Below are 12,685 nucleotides of genomic sequence, written 5' to 3' on the forward strand. Positions count from 1 at the left end.
TAGTGAGCCATTGTATGGCATATATAATAAATTAAATTTTGTAGAGTACAGTAACAGAATCATGAATGAGGTATAATTGACAAGGGAGATAATTTACCTAAGGTATGACAGTCCCAATGTAATAGCCTGAGAGGACTCTTCCAGAAAAATATATGAAAATGTTACATTGATAAGTGATAAGATGTAGCATCGTCAATTAACTAGATTTTTAAACTAACCGATCACAAAATGTCTACTGATGTGAATGATTGGGATTGTATAGTATTTGGTAAATGTCATCACAAATTAAAAAGCATAAACTAGCATCATGGTTGGAATGAATGACCACTAACCCACACATGGAGAAGTGAGAGATGTTTGGTACATCCAAAATGGATCAAAATATCATGACTTTACCTTTCTACAAGTATGGGTTACTGTTCAATTACTCTTATAATTTTTGCCTTGGATAATTAGTATTCTATTTCCTTAGACAAATGTTATAGCTTATACTTCTGCTTTTAGTAACTTACAGGTTGATGATCAAACCACACATCAGAAAATGGAGAAACAACAACCGTCCTGAACCATCATCAAGTCATGTGAGGCTCTCACATGACTTGATAATGATCCAGGACGGACCGAAACATCGTCGTTTTCTCCATTTTCTGATGTGTGGTTTGATCATCATATCTTCAGCCACGTTATTGTGACTCATCGTTTAACACACAGGTTGATTAATAAAGGAGAACAATACCATATTCCATATATTTATATTATAGTAAATTTGCACTGATACCTAATTAAACTGCACTGCTGTTCCACATGTATTATCTGGATGTTAATTGTTCTAGTAAAAAATTACTTTCTCTCAGAAATTACATAATCTTATGAAAGGTGACATGCATAGAAGTGATAAAAAACTAGGTCCTAAAATTTACTTTAGACTAACTCTAAAATCATACTTATTACACATCTATCAGTGTAAAAATATGTGCACAATATAATATATACCAAATATATAATATATACTGTATATATATTATACAGTATGTATATGATATTAGCCACAAATGCTAATAATTAGGCTAAGTAAGTAAAGACTGTTTTGCCTAACAGCCAGAGTGATTTTGTATATTTTCAAATATTTCTATCATATTAATTGGCCCTTGATGTACTGTATATCATAGATATATCTTATTGTAGCTTCATTGTGCATGTAATATTGACTACATGAATAACTTACTTAGGTCTAGTTTTATATATATGTTGGGCAGAATTAATAGCAGTAAGAGGTCAGGTAGTTAAATTAGTTTTTGTTCTTTATTTAAAAAAAAATGTCTTGTTCTATCTATCAATCTACAAGTTTAAATTTTAGTAGAAATTATTATATTTATATTTACACAGAATAATACCCTAAGAGAATGAATTATCGAGTAATAGGCACACATAAATAATAATAAATAATACAAAATTTACACCTTAATCCCATCTCCATTTGCAATTATCTCCCATATTCCAATCACCATATGCTATTATTTATTTTTTTTTATTTTTTAACTTTGGTTTAAATTTTTTTTGTCATGTGCACTACAATGTAGGACTTTTAAATAGCTGAACCATCTATGAAAATCGTTTCATATCCATTTACAAAATCTAAAAAATTGCAATGGAAAAGTTGAGACTGAGATCGTTATTTTGCTCACTGACTAAACAAATTCATAACACCATATATTATGTATGTTCTTACAATGCATAAAATTGATGAACGTATCAGCTGTTGAATTGTATATTTTATATTACAATGTATGTATATCGGTATCTATACAAACCTTAAGAATTAAATTGCTATACTGTACAGTACGTCATTAATTTTTACAAGCATATCAGGTTTTTATTTGCAAGAATAACTAAGTTACTAAAATGTTTATAATCAAAATGTTATTTAATAGTCATACTCCTATCCATAAAATTCAGCACGGTGAATGGCCTCACGACACTTCAGTGCAGCTATACACAACTCTCTCTCTGGAGTGCTGCTAAGCGGCGTACATCCACTTTGACGGCATCATCCGATGTGCTAGTTGACAGGGGACGTGGCTCACTTATATCACCATTGCTGATACGGTAATCTGAAATTTGAAAGGTAGGTTAATTATTTAAAAAGTTGTCATTAAAATCAATTGTTAAATACAAAATATAATTTTCAGTTTGGCCACTCTGTAGCTTCTTGAACTGTAACTGGACTGCCATGCCTAAGGACTCACCCAAGGCCTCTTAGGCTAATTGCAGCCAGAACCAAACTCTGACACTCTATGAGAAAGTATAAGTGCATCAAAACAAGAAATGACGAAGAAAATTAACAGCTCTGAGGAGACCAAATCAAACAATCATTGCTTTAGGGGTAATCATCCCATTGTAATGCAGCTGGCTGCCACTAGTTGGCAATACAGACCAAAGAGGGTCTACATCAGCGAGTCACATGCCTCATGCAGCCAGGCTCACACCTCTGATGGGTCTGCATTCAGCTTTTAATTTTCAGAAAAGTGGTGTCGTTTATCTTTGGGAAGATTAATTCTGAGCTGGGCCATTATATTGTTTTCTGAGAAACCCTCCAGTGGCTCACTGAAGCTATCTTGCTGAAATTGCTCCATAAAAATGAGTCACCTCAGCTGCAGAAGTGGTTTGCCCTACTGGAGGGACCAGAGCCAGAATCTGGCTCCCTGCATTCTTCAGACACCCGGCATCAAATGTAACGAAATGCCCGTTTCCCTCCTTCCCTTCCAGGTTCATTGGTAAGTTGTTCATCAGCTCCAGAACTGAATAGGTTAGTCAGCTGAGGACACTAAGTTTTCAACTAGTTTGAATGATTCTCTTATTTCATGTGAATTATTTGTAGAGTTGTTTGGCAGTTTCAAAGCTTTGTTTTCTTTGAACCTTCCAGTTGTCTGTATAGCTTCGCTGACTTTTTGAATACTTTCCCGGTGAGGTGGTCAATTACCACTCCCTGCACCTCTGTGAGGGGAAACAAAGTTCTGGCTGGTAAGCCAAACAACTTCCACGACTGATGCAACTCATTAGCATGGAACAAACTCAGCAAGATAGCTTCAGAGAGCCACTGGGCTCTACCAGAAAGAGCATTTCATTACATTCAATGCTGTTTTTGTTCTATTTCTGTGTCATATTTGTCTTATGCAATCGGTCTGTGTTTATATTTTGCACTGGCTGTGTTTGTGGGTTTGCTTTCCTAGTAACTGACTTGTTACCAGGAATTCATGTTTCCTGTGAAATAATTTATCTTACATCATCTTCGAGAGTAGTGCATAGGTTTGATCCCCCACTATGATGTATTCTTGTGTAAATGTTGCTTTGGGCTCTGTCCCCTGTATTCACCTAGTTGTGCTTATGGGGGTTGAGCTGTGCTTTTTCGACCCACCTCTTAACTGTCAATCAACTGTTACTAACTACCAATATTTTTTCCTCCCGCACACCAAGGCCTGGGCTGGGCCTTGCACATATGTGGAAGCTGGTCAGAATTGCATTTCACCTTTGTGAAATTAATGACACTATTTAAAAGACACATCAAACACTTTATGTAGGGCAGACGTAAATCTGTGTTATCTATGTATTTTATGTCTGTAGGTTAGATTGGCATTTTAAAAGCACTACAATCACCTTCTGTGGTTGAATGTTCAGTAAATCCCTGGACTATATGTTTAACAGATTTCTCACCCTGTCCATGGAGGACAGAAGAAAATGTATATATGCTGATTAGCACTGTAAATGTGTGGCCACGTCTGTGGTAGAAAATAATAAAAAAAAAACTATCCGAGGGAAAAGGATTGGGGGGGGGAGTCTGATCATCTACAAGGTGGTTCAGGTTCTTACCCCAATGGGAAGGTGGGAATAAAGTGTCAGTACACAGTCATGCAGGTTATTTTGACTTCCACACCTACCACAATGAATGACCCTGCTGGGTGCAGTTTTTCTGGGTACATTTCAATGAATTTGACACACACACACACAATGTGTAGATATGATAGAGCCCAGTAGGCTCAGGAATCAGTGCACCAGTTGATTGACAGTTGAGAGGCGGGACCAAAGAGCCAAAGCTCAACCCCCACAAGCACAATTAGGTGAGTACACACACACACATCAAAGGGTACTCACCTATTTGTGCTTGCAGGGGTTGAGCTCTGGCTCTTTGATCCCGCCTCTCAACTGTCAATCAACTGGTGTACAGGTTCCTGAGCCTACTGGGCTCTATCATATCTACATTTGAAACTGTGTATGGAGTCAGCCTCCACCACATCACTTCCTAATGCATTCCATTTGTCAACTACTGACACTAAAAAAAAAATTCTAATGTCTCTGTGGCTCATTTTGGCACTCGGTTTCCACCTGTGTCCCTCCAAAAAAGGAAAATATTATGATTTAAGCTACTGCACACATCAGAGGGGTGGGTGTTTGTGTGTGTGTACTCACCTAATTGTACTCACAATTAGGTGAGTACACACACACACACCCAGCCACCCTCTGATGTGTGCAGTAGCTTAAATCATAATAATATTTTCCTACTAATTACAAAACAATAATCAGTCGTTTAAAGACTGACAAGGCTTGCATTTTACAAAGCCTTCACAAGTTTTATATTTGTACCAAATAAAATGCGATAATTTTTCCCATAGCTTTTTGAGTTTCATAGCCAGCCATTAACATTACATGCAGCACTTCTTAACCTCACTGCTCTATGCTGGTTGCCACAGTATAAACAACCTTCATTCAACATTCTCTCTGGTTACATCACACACATTTTGGCCCAAATTTACTCACCAGGTTTGGTGAACTGTTGTACAGCAAAGCAAGATGCGCATGAATTTGCAAAGCAAGCAGGCCACAGTCTACTAGTTTATTACACCAAATAAAACATTTGTAAACAGAGTGAAAAAATATTAAGAATTATTCTAATATCTTTATACCAGATTTTTTTTATATAAATAATGTGATGTACAGTACTGGCAAAACTTTTTTTTTTTGCCCCTGAAGCATTGGTTTACACTTCAGCCTCAGGCTAAGTTATGTGTATACCCTGTAATACTGTTTTTTTCTCCTTATGTTCACAGAGAAACACCAAGTCACAGCCAACTAGGAATTCAGCCGAGGATGGTCAGTAGGGATTCAGTACTGTATGAGAAGGATAGGTGAGGATATGTGTTGCTTACTGTGGTATTACAAACTGCATTACCAAACATGTTACTCCCCACTCCCACACTCTGGTCTGTAATGATAAAGCCAGATGCAGGCTTGCTCTGTTTAGCTTGCAGCATGCTTTTCTTGCTGACCTGATTTGCAAGCCAACCATGTTGCATGCCTATATACTTACCTTCTTACATGCTATATGTCTAAATGCTTACCTTCTTACATGCTATATATCTATCTGCTTGCATGCTGCAATGCCTGTTGTTTATGTAGCTTGGTTCATGTGATAGTCAATAAAACCTTTTGAGTTAATAATGTAATCAGTATTCCCGATTAGCATGTTCAAGCAAGACACTCCTTTGTTAAGTCAAAATATGATACAGTACTCTACACAGTGGAATAGTATTTGATATTATAACAAAAACAATGTACATAATTTGTTATATGCTCTATCACTTAAAAAAAATGCAGCTTGCTGAGTCTGGCAAGCTGGGGAAAGAATCAAAACCCCCAGCAGGTTTCTTTTTAGACGAGTTATTTTGATCTTAGGATGTAGATTGCACAGGTTAACCACATAGTGGTCTGTTTTGATTTGCCTACCTTTTTGGGTCCTTTCCTGGTCAATTGACCAGGAAATTGCCATTGACCTTTCCTGGTCAATGGCAATTATGACATACTTTAAATGTAAAGTGCTCATAGGCCATAACTCCCTGCACCCCTCTGAAGGGGGCTAGGTTCTGGCTCGTGGTCCCCGGTAGGCATAAGAACTCCTGTGACTGATGACCCCTCAAACTAATATAGCACATATCAGTTTGGATAGCTTCAGGGAGCTGATGGGGCTCTCCACAGATGAAAGGTAATATTACAAGATGCATTTTCTAAGAATTATAGGAGCAACTTGCGTGTATCTAGCAACTTGTCACTGCACGTACAGTTTTAATTTATTAAATTTACCCATTTAATTTTACTATTCATAGTCTTGCAAAATATATTTCAAAACTATATAATACAAAAAATTAGGGTGTAGCAACACTAAAAAACATACAGTATATATATTTAATGTAGAAATTTAAAATTTATTGACTTAATACTATTAGTGTACCTTAAATATTATTTTACCAATTTTGAGGTGCTAAAAATGCACATTTAAGTGTCACTTTAACACTAAACAATATGAAAAAATACAGTACGGTGCATTTATTTATCAGTTTAATAAAGAATGCACTAAAGAATGTAATTTACTGTATCATACACAAATCACAATGTGCCTTATGTACTGGTAACAAATAACTAATAATATATCCAGGTAAGCTAACTAATAATATACCGGGGTAAGTTGACTAATAATATACTGGGGTAAGTTGACTAATAATATACCAGGGTAAGTTGACTAATAATATACCAGGGTAAGTTGACTACTAATATATGTACCAGGGTAAGCTGACTAATTTATTACATCCAAAACAACAGGTGGGCACAGTAAGTGGGCTACAGAAATGAATTAACCAAAATCCTTACCCTTTCGTGCCGACTTCTTCTGTTTGCCAGCTGTGGGGAAGGATAAGCATGAGAATAAAGCTGTTGGGTAAGCATAAGCACAAGACCCCTAACTGTGGGGTAGGATAAGTATGAGACAATAGCTTTGGGGTAGGATAAGCTTGATGTCATATGTAGTTCCTATTCAGACGACTCAATGTGTTTTGTAATTTTACTTTTTTGCACACTTTCAAAGACTTGTATGCTTTATGATGCCAATCAGTAGGTTTTCTTTTTCATCTACTTTACTACCTCCTTTTGGAATGGCATGATATTTGCTGTTTTAAGTTTGTTAGGGATAACACCCTATGTAGGCTCCATCTCCCAATGATGTTTCAGACCTTTATTAGTAGGTTTTGCAATTCTGGATGAATATAGAATTCCAAAAATCTGGGCCTGGTGGGCATACTGTTTATAATTACAGTACTGTATTTCAAAGTCCAGTAGGGTTAATGTGACATCAGATATATAATTTGATATTGGTGCCAGTCGTGCAGAAATCATTTGGATTATCGATCTTCAGTACTGTATGTTCAGGTGTTCTTTGAAAACAATCATAATGTAGCCTCAGAATTTCGCTCATTTCTTTGCTGTTATCTGTGAAAGTTCCATGTCCTTTGAGCAAGGGGCCCAATACTAGATGTAGTTTTTGATAAAGATTTTGCATTGGAGAAAAAATTATTTTAGGTTCCTTCTTATTCCACTCAAGGATTTTTTCTCCCTTTGCCTCTCCTGGATTTTGACACTTGTAACTTTAGTTCAAGCATTTCTATTTCTCGACGTAGCCTTCCCTGTCATTTTTGGAATAGAGTGGAGTGTTTGAGTCTCTTAAATTTGTCTTCACCCATAAAGAGAATGCCGTTCTCATTCCAATATGCCTTTTTTTCTCTTTATTCTAAGTACTGTGCCTATTTTCTTGACACACTGAGTTATGGTAGCATTATCTAGCTGCTCTACCCAACTTATTCTTGTGAGGTCCTGGTTTACTAGCTCATAGTTAATCAGTTTATTATTACAATTTAATTTCTTGAATTTGCCTTCTATTGGATGCGAGACTGGCTGTGCTGGTCCATTACCCATGCTTGTGAGAAACCTCAGTTAGGTATTTAGAATTGAGAAACCTCAATTACTGTATTATGTTCTTAACCAAATCATCGTTTGCAACAATAAGATCTAAGAGTGCATTCATTTCTAGTTGGCTACACTATTTGCTGGGTTAAGGCAAATCGCTCATAAGTAGGTCATTTGTGTATGACAATTCATTTAGACTTTCCTGGGATTTTCTCCGATATAATAATATATGCCATATTTTTCCTTTTGTGTGCCGAAAGTTGAAGTCGCCAAACAAGAAAATGTTTGGGGGGTTGGATCTGAGGTTTTCTATGCAGTTTTCTATTGAATTAATTGGTCTTTAAACAGCTGAGAATTTGCATCTGGTGACTTATACACTAGAACAATAATCACACCTTTTATTTCTAATTTGATAACCAGCACTTTCACCTTGTCATTTGTGGTGTTTAGCAGTTCAGTGTAAATGAGTATGTCTTTGCTTTACAACCTGACCCCACCCAGTAATCTGTTTCCTGTCATATCTGAAAAGATTGTATTCTGATATCCTTTCTGTCACTGCCAAATTAATCCTTTGTACGAGTTTCAGTTAAGGTTCTAAACATGGCATTTGCCTCATTTAGGATAAGCATAATGTCCAAGCTGTGGGGTAAGATAAGCATGACACCCCAGAATGGTGCCACCAGTGGGATAGGAGAAGCATGGGGCCACCAGTGGGATAGGAGAAGCATGGTGCCACCAGTGGGATAGGAGAAGCATGGGGCCACCAGTGGAATAGGAGAAGCATGGGGCCACCAGTGGGATAAGAGAAGCATGGGACCACCAGTGGGATAAGAGAAGCATGGGACCACCAGTGGGATAAGAGAAGCATGGGGCCACCAGTGGGATAGAAGCATGGTGCCACCAGTGGGATAAGAGAAGCATGGTGCCACCAGTGGGATAAGAGAAGCATGGGACCACCAGTGGGATAGGAGAAGCATGGGACCACCAGTGGGATAAGAGAAGCATGGGACCACCAGTGGGATAAGAGAAGCATGGTGTCACCAGTGGAATAGGAGAAGCATGGTGCCACCAGTGGGATAGGAGAAGCATGGTGCCACCAGTGGGATAGGAGAAGCATGGTGCCACCAGTGGGATAGGAGAAGCATGGTGCCACCAGTGGGATAGGAGAAGCATGGTGCCACCAGTGGGATAGGAGAAGCATGGTGCCACCAGTGGGATAGGAGAAGCATGGGGCCACCAGTGGGATAAGAGAAGCATGGGGCCACCAGTGGGATAAGAGAAGCATGGGACCACCAGTGGGATAAGAGAAGCATGGGGCCACCAGTGGGATAGAAGCATGGTGCCACCAGTGGGATAAGAGAAGCATGGTGCCACCAGTGGGATAAGAGAAGCATGGGACCACCAGTGGGATAGGAGAAGCATGGGACCACCAGTGGGATTAGAGGGTTGTATGTGACCAAAAAAGAAGCTGTAGAGGTAAATTGCTTAAATGCAAATAATATTCATAACACACAACAAAACATAACTAATATAAAGTTAATGCTCATAAATCTATTTTTGCATGCATATATCAGTGAAATATGCAGGCAAAAAGCGAGCTCTACAGGTGCCACCAAAGCAAGATTGGCTGAAATACCTGTTGTATCTGAAAACAAATTGATCCTGTAAATTTAAGAGAATTTTTTTTATTCTCTTGTCACCAATATTAGTTCTGATCTTACAATGCTTATGTAGTGGATGTTGATGGTACTGGGTTGCCTAAGGTGGAGATTGAAGCTAATATTCATCCCTCAGATGTTCCACCTATAACTGGTTGTGATGAGCCAGTTACAGGTAGATCAACGTGACCATTGTTGGAAGCCCTCAAGTCAAACTAGAAGTTGTTTTGTGCCCTGTGTTCTCGTGTGCAAAAAACTTCATGTACATATTGTACATTTCTACCTTCATCTGAGCACCAAAGGCATTTTTACCTGATTCCATGTACAGTGACTTTGAATGGCTTCAAAATGGTTCTGAATTTCCTCTATACTTTTTTTTTCCCCGTCATCCTCCTCCTCCTCTTGCTTATTAACTGTCATTAAATCTATAATTTTTGCAGCAATCAGATTTTGAGAAGGAATATCACAGCCTATCTACCTATCTATTTCAGCTGTAATTGTTTTCATCACCAGCTCAGCTTTTAGTTCTGAGCTGGTGATGTAAACACTTGTACTGTATCATTGGTGATGTAAACACTTGTACTGTATCATTGGTGATGTAAACAAAATTGAGTCGATGACATAAGTAAAGAATTTCTCCCTTAATTTTTGTTTCTCACTATATCTCAAATCCTTTAAAATCTACTTTATCCTCTTCCAGAAACAACCCAGGGGCAGGCTAAAGTTTTCTCCAGCTATTTCTCAGTTACCCCTTGGGTTTCTGCTTGAAACTACCAGAAGGATCACTTTCACATCTATGAGCTATAGTGTCTTGAGTTTAACACAAGCCAGTACAAACTTATCATTATAAATTTGCTCAAATGATATACTCATGTTGCACTATCTCCACTAGTAGCATCAACTGACAGTCTTTCTCCACCTATCCTAATATATCTATTACCAAAATAGATATAGGGATGATGACATTTTGTCCCTTCACTTTCTAGTGTGTGGTTTGGTCAACATTGTATTTATAGGCAAGTTGTACCTGGAAAACATGTTATCTGTATAAAGATATATTTGTGCATAGAGATAATTTTTCACTGGGAATGCATGAGATAAACTTGTCTAGAGAAACTTTTTCAGTCTTGTAGAAACTACATCTTGCTAATTGAAAAAATAAAAATAAACTTACCTTCTACAGTATTCATGCAGTGAGATAAAATGGATAGAGATGAACAACCTGTCTCATACACCCATCTCTAAGGACAGACTAAAAACCGACCAAAGAGCCAGAGCTCAACTCCCGCAAGCACAATTAGGCGAGTACAGTCCAGTACCAAGAGTAACAGCTGTGCATAAAATCAGGTATGAAAATAGGAATAAAATCAAATGAGAAACAGAAACAAGATACTGTACCACACATCAAGTGAAACAGTAGTACTGAAACAACAGACTGCCAAGGAGATGCAGAGAGAGAGAGTGAGAAACGGTATGAACACGTGTCACAGCCCAGCTACTACAAAACTCTAAAATATATAAAAACACTGTACTGTACTGTACAGTACTGTGCTAAGGGAAATTAAGTAAGCTATTCTATATCTAGAATGCATGGGATGGAGGCATTTCCAAATACTGTACAGGAAAATTTTAAATCCTTAAGAATATTCCAAACCCATCATTATTTTCACCAAAATATGGCTACATTTATAGTATCAACCATATTGTAAATAAGATGACATACAAAATTATCAGAATGGGAAAGTACTACAGCTAGTAGTATTTAGTAACACTTCATTTGCAAATGAAGAGCATTTATATTTAGTACAGTACAACCTTGGTTCAATGAACTATATGGGATCAACCCCCAATTTGTTGCAACTGGAGATGCCTCCAGGATGAATTCATTTCCCATGCCCTGCAAGCTAATTTCACTTAGCAAAGTTTTAATTTCAACCTATAATAGACAACTAACAAATAACTATTTGGTAACCTAAGTGATAAGTGGTAACCAACAAATAACCTGAGTGAACAAAAACTTTGCAAACTCAAAATGAACACAAACCATAGAATTTGGTTTTAAATATCCTTAATAGCTTTCCCAAAGATTTAAATATTTCTTGAAATACTGCATCACTACAAAATTCATAAAAAACATGATTGGGATCATATTAAGTGTTACCATTTATATCCAAATATTTCCCATGCTTAATGAAAATCCAATTTAGCAATAGGACTTTTAAGACATATCTACATCTCAAAACTGCAGGAAGTTAAATTGCCCACACCCTGCAACATAGCCAATCAACAGCCTATTTTTAATTGTTCATAGGCAGCTGCTTGAAACACCTAACAGCAAGAACATCTGCATGTGTGAGGACGTGGCCCTGAGCAAACACCAGATTCAAGGAAAAATCACTCGGAGCTTGACACACAATACCAAGATATTTTAACCACCACTGCTCTGCATTAAAATGCGACACACTCGTGGTGCGCCAAAAATATATTCTTTCCAAAAAATCACTTTCTCTTCTTATATTGTTAAAATGCAGTCTCTGATCACGAAAAACTAAAAAAAAATATTGTATGTGACATACTTTAGCCGCGATGGAGCTGGGACGTTGAGCATATTATAGGCGTTGAATGATGGAGCGTTCAAGGACACTAGGCCCTGCCACCCCGTGGGGCGGCAGTTGCAGCGAATATATTTCACAATTATTTTGATGTTTCTCATTCGTTTCTTCTCTGGTTTTATCTGTAATATTATTCAAAAGTATGTATTCTGTGGAATTAATGTATTTCAATGTGTGGAACATCACTATGCTCAAAATTATGGGGCTCATATATGTGACATGTATATTATATTCTACAATCAATCAAACAGTGTTTTTGCTGTTATTACACTATATACACACATTGTATTTACCTATCTACATATGTGTTCACCATAACAAACCACTAAGTTGGTATAGTAAGCCCAAAAAACAAGAGCTGGCTGCCACACCCAGGCAGCTCTCCCTCACTCCTTCAACACCTAACTTGCCAACATTACTCCTCCCACAATACTGTTTGTGGTGTTATTACACTATATACACACCTTATATATAACTATCTACATGTTTTATTCACCATAACTGTAAAACTAAGCTGGTATAGTGTCCAAACAGCATGATGGCCACTGCATGACAAGTCACACAGCAGACACAACCTCACTCACTCCCTCACCTAAATGGCTCCTCCCAACATAAGCCTTTTGCTGTTAT

The 12,685-nt window shown here is 37.6% G+C and overlaps 1 protein-coding gene across 3 annotated transcripts in view; it reads right to left on the minus strand.

The window, feature by feature from the left end:
• Window positions 1–728: 728 nt before the first annotated feature.
• LOC123767323 (monocarboxylate transporter 10) overlaps window positions 729–12,685 on the minus strand; it is a 43,842-nt gene continuing 31,885 nt past the window's right edge. The window contains exons 9-10 of one of the 3 annotated variants that reach the window (XM_045756905.2): window positions 6,697–6,726; window positions 729–2,111 (exon numbers count right to left, since the gene is read on the minus strand). In XM_045756905.2, coding sequence (XP_045612861.1) covers window positions 1,990–2,111; window positions 6,697–6,726 — 152 coding nt within the window. In that variant the 3' untranslated portion in view covers window positions 729–1,989. Of the gene's footprint in view, window positions 2,112–6,696; window positions 6,727–12,019; window positions 12,178–12,685 lie in introns of all 3 variants that reach the window. The other 2 variants (XM_045756906.2, XM_045756907.2) reach the window with 2 other exon arrangements.

This window comes from Procambarus clarkii, chromosome 74, assembly GCF_040958095.1.
Source record: "Procambarus clarkii isolate CNS0578487 chromosome 74, FALCON_Pclarkii_2.0, whole genome shotgun sequence".
NCBI lineage: Eukaryota > Metazoa > Arthropoda > Malacostraca > Decapoda > Cambaridae > Procambarus > Procambarus clarkii.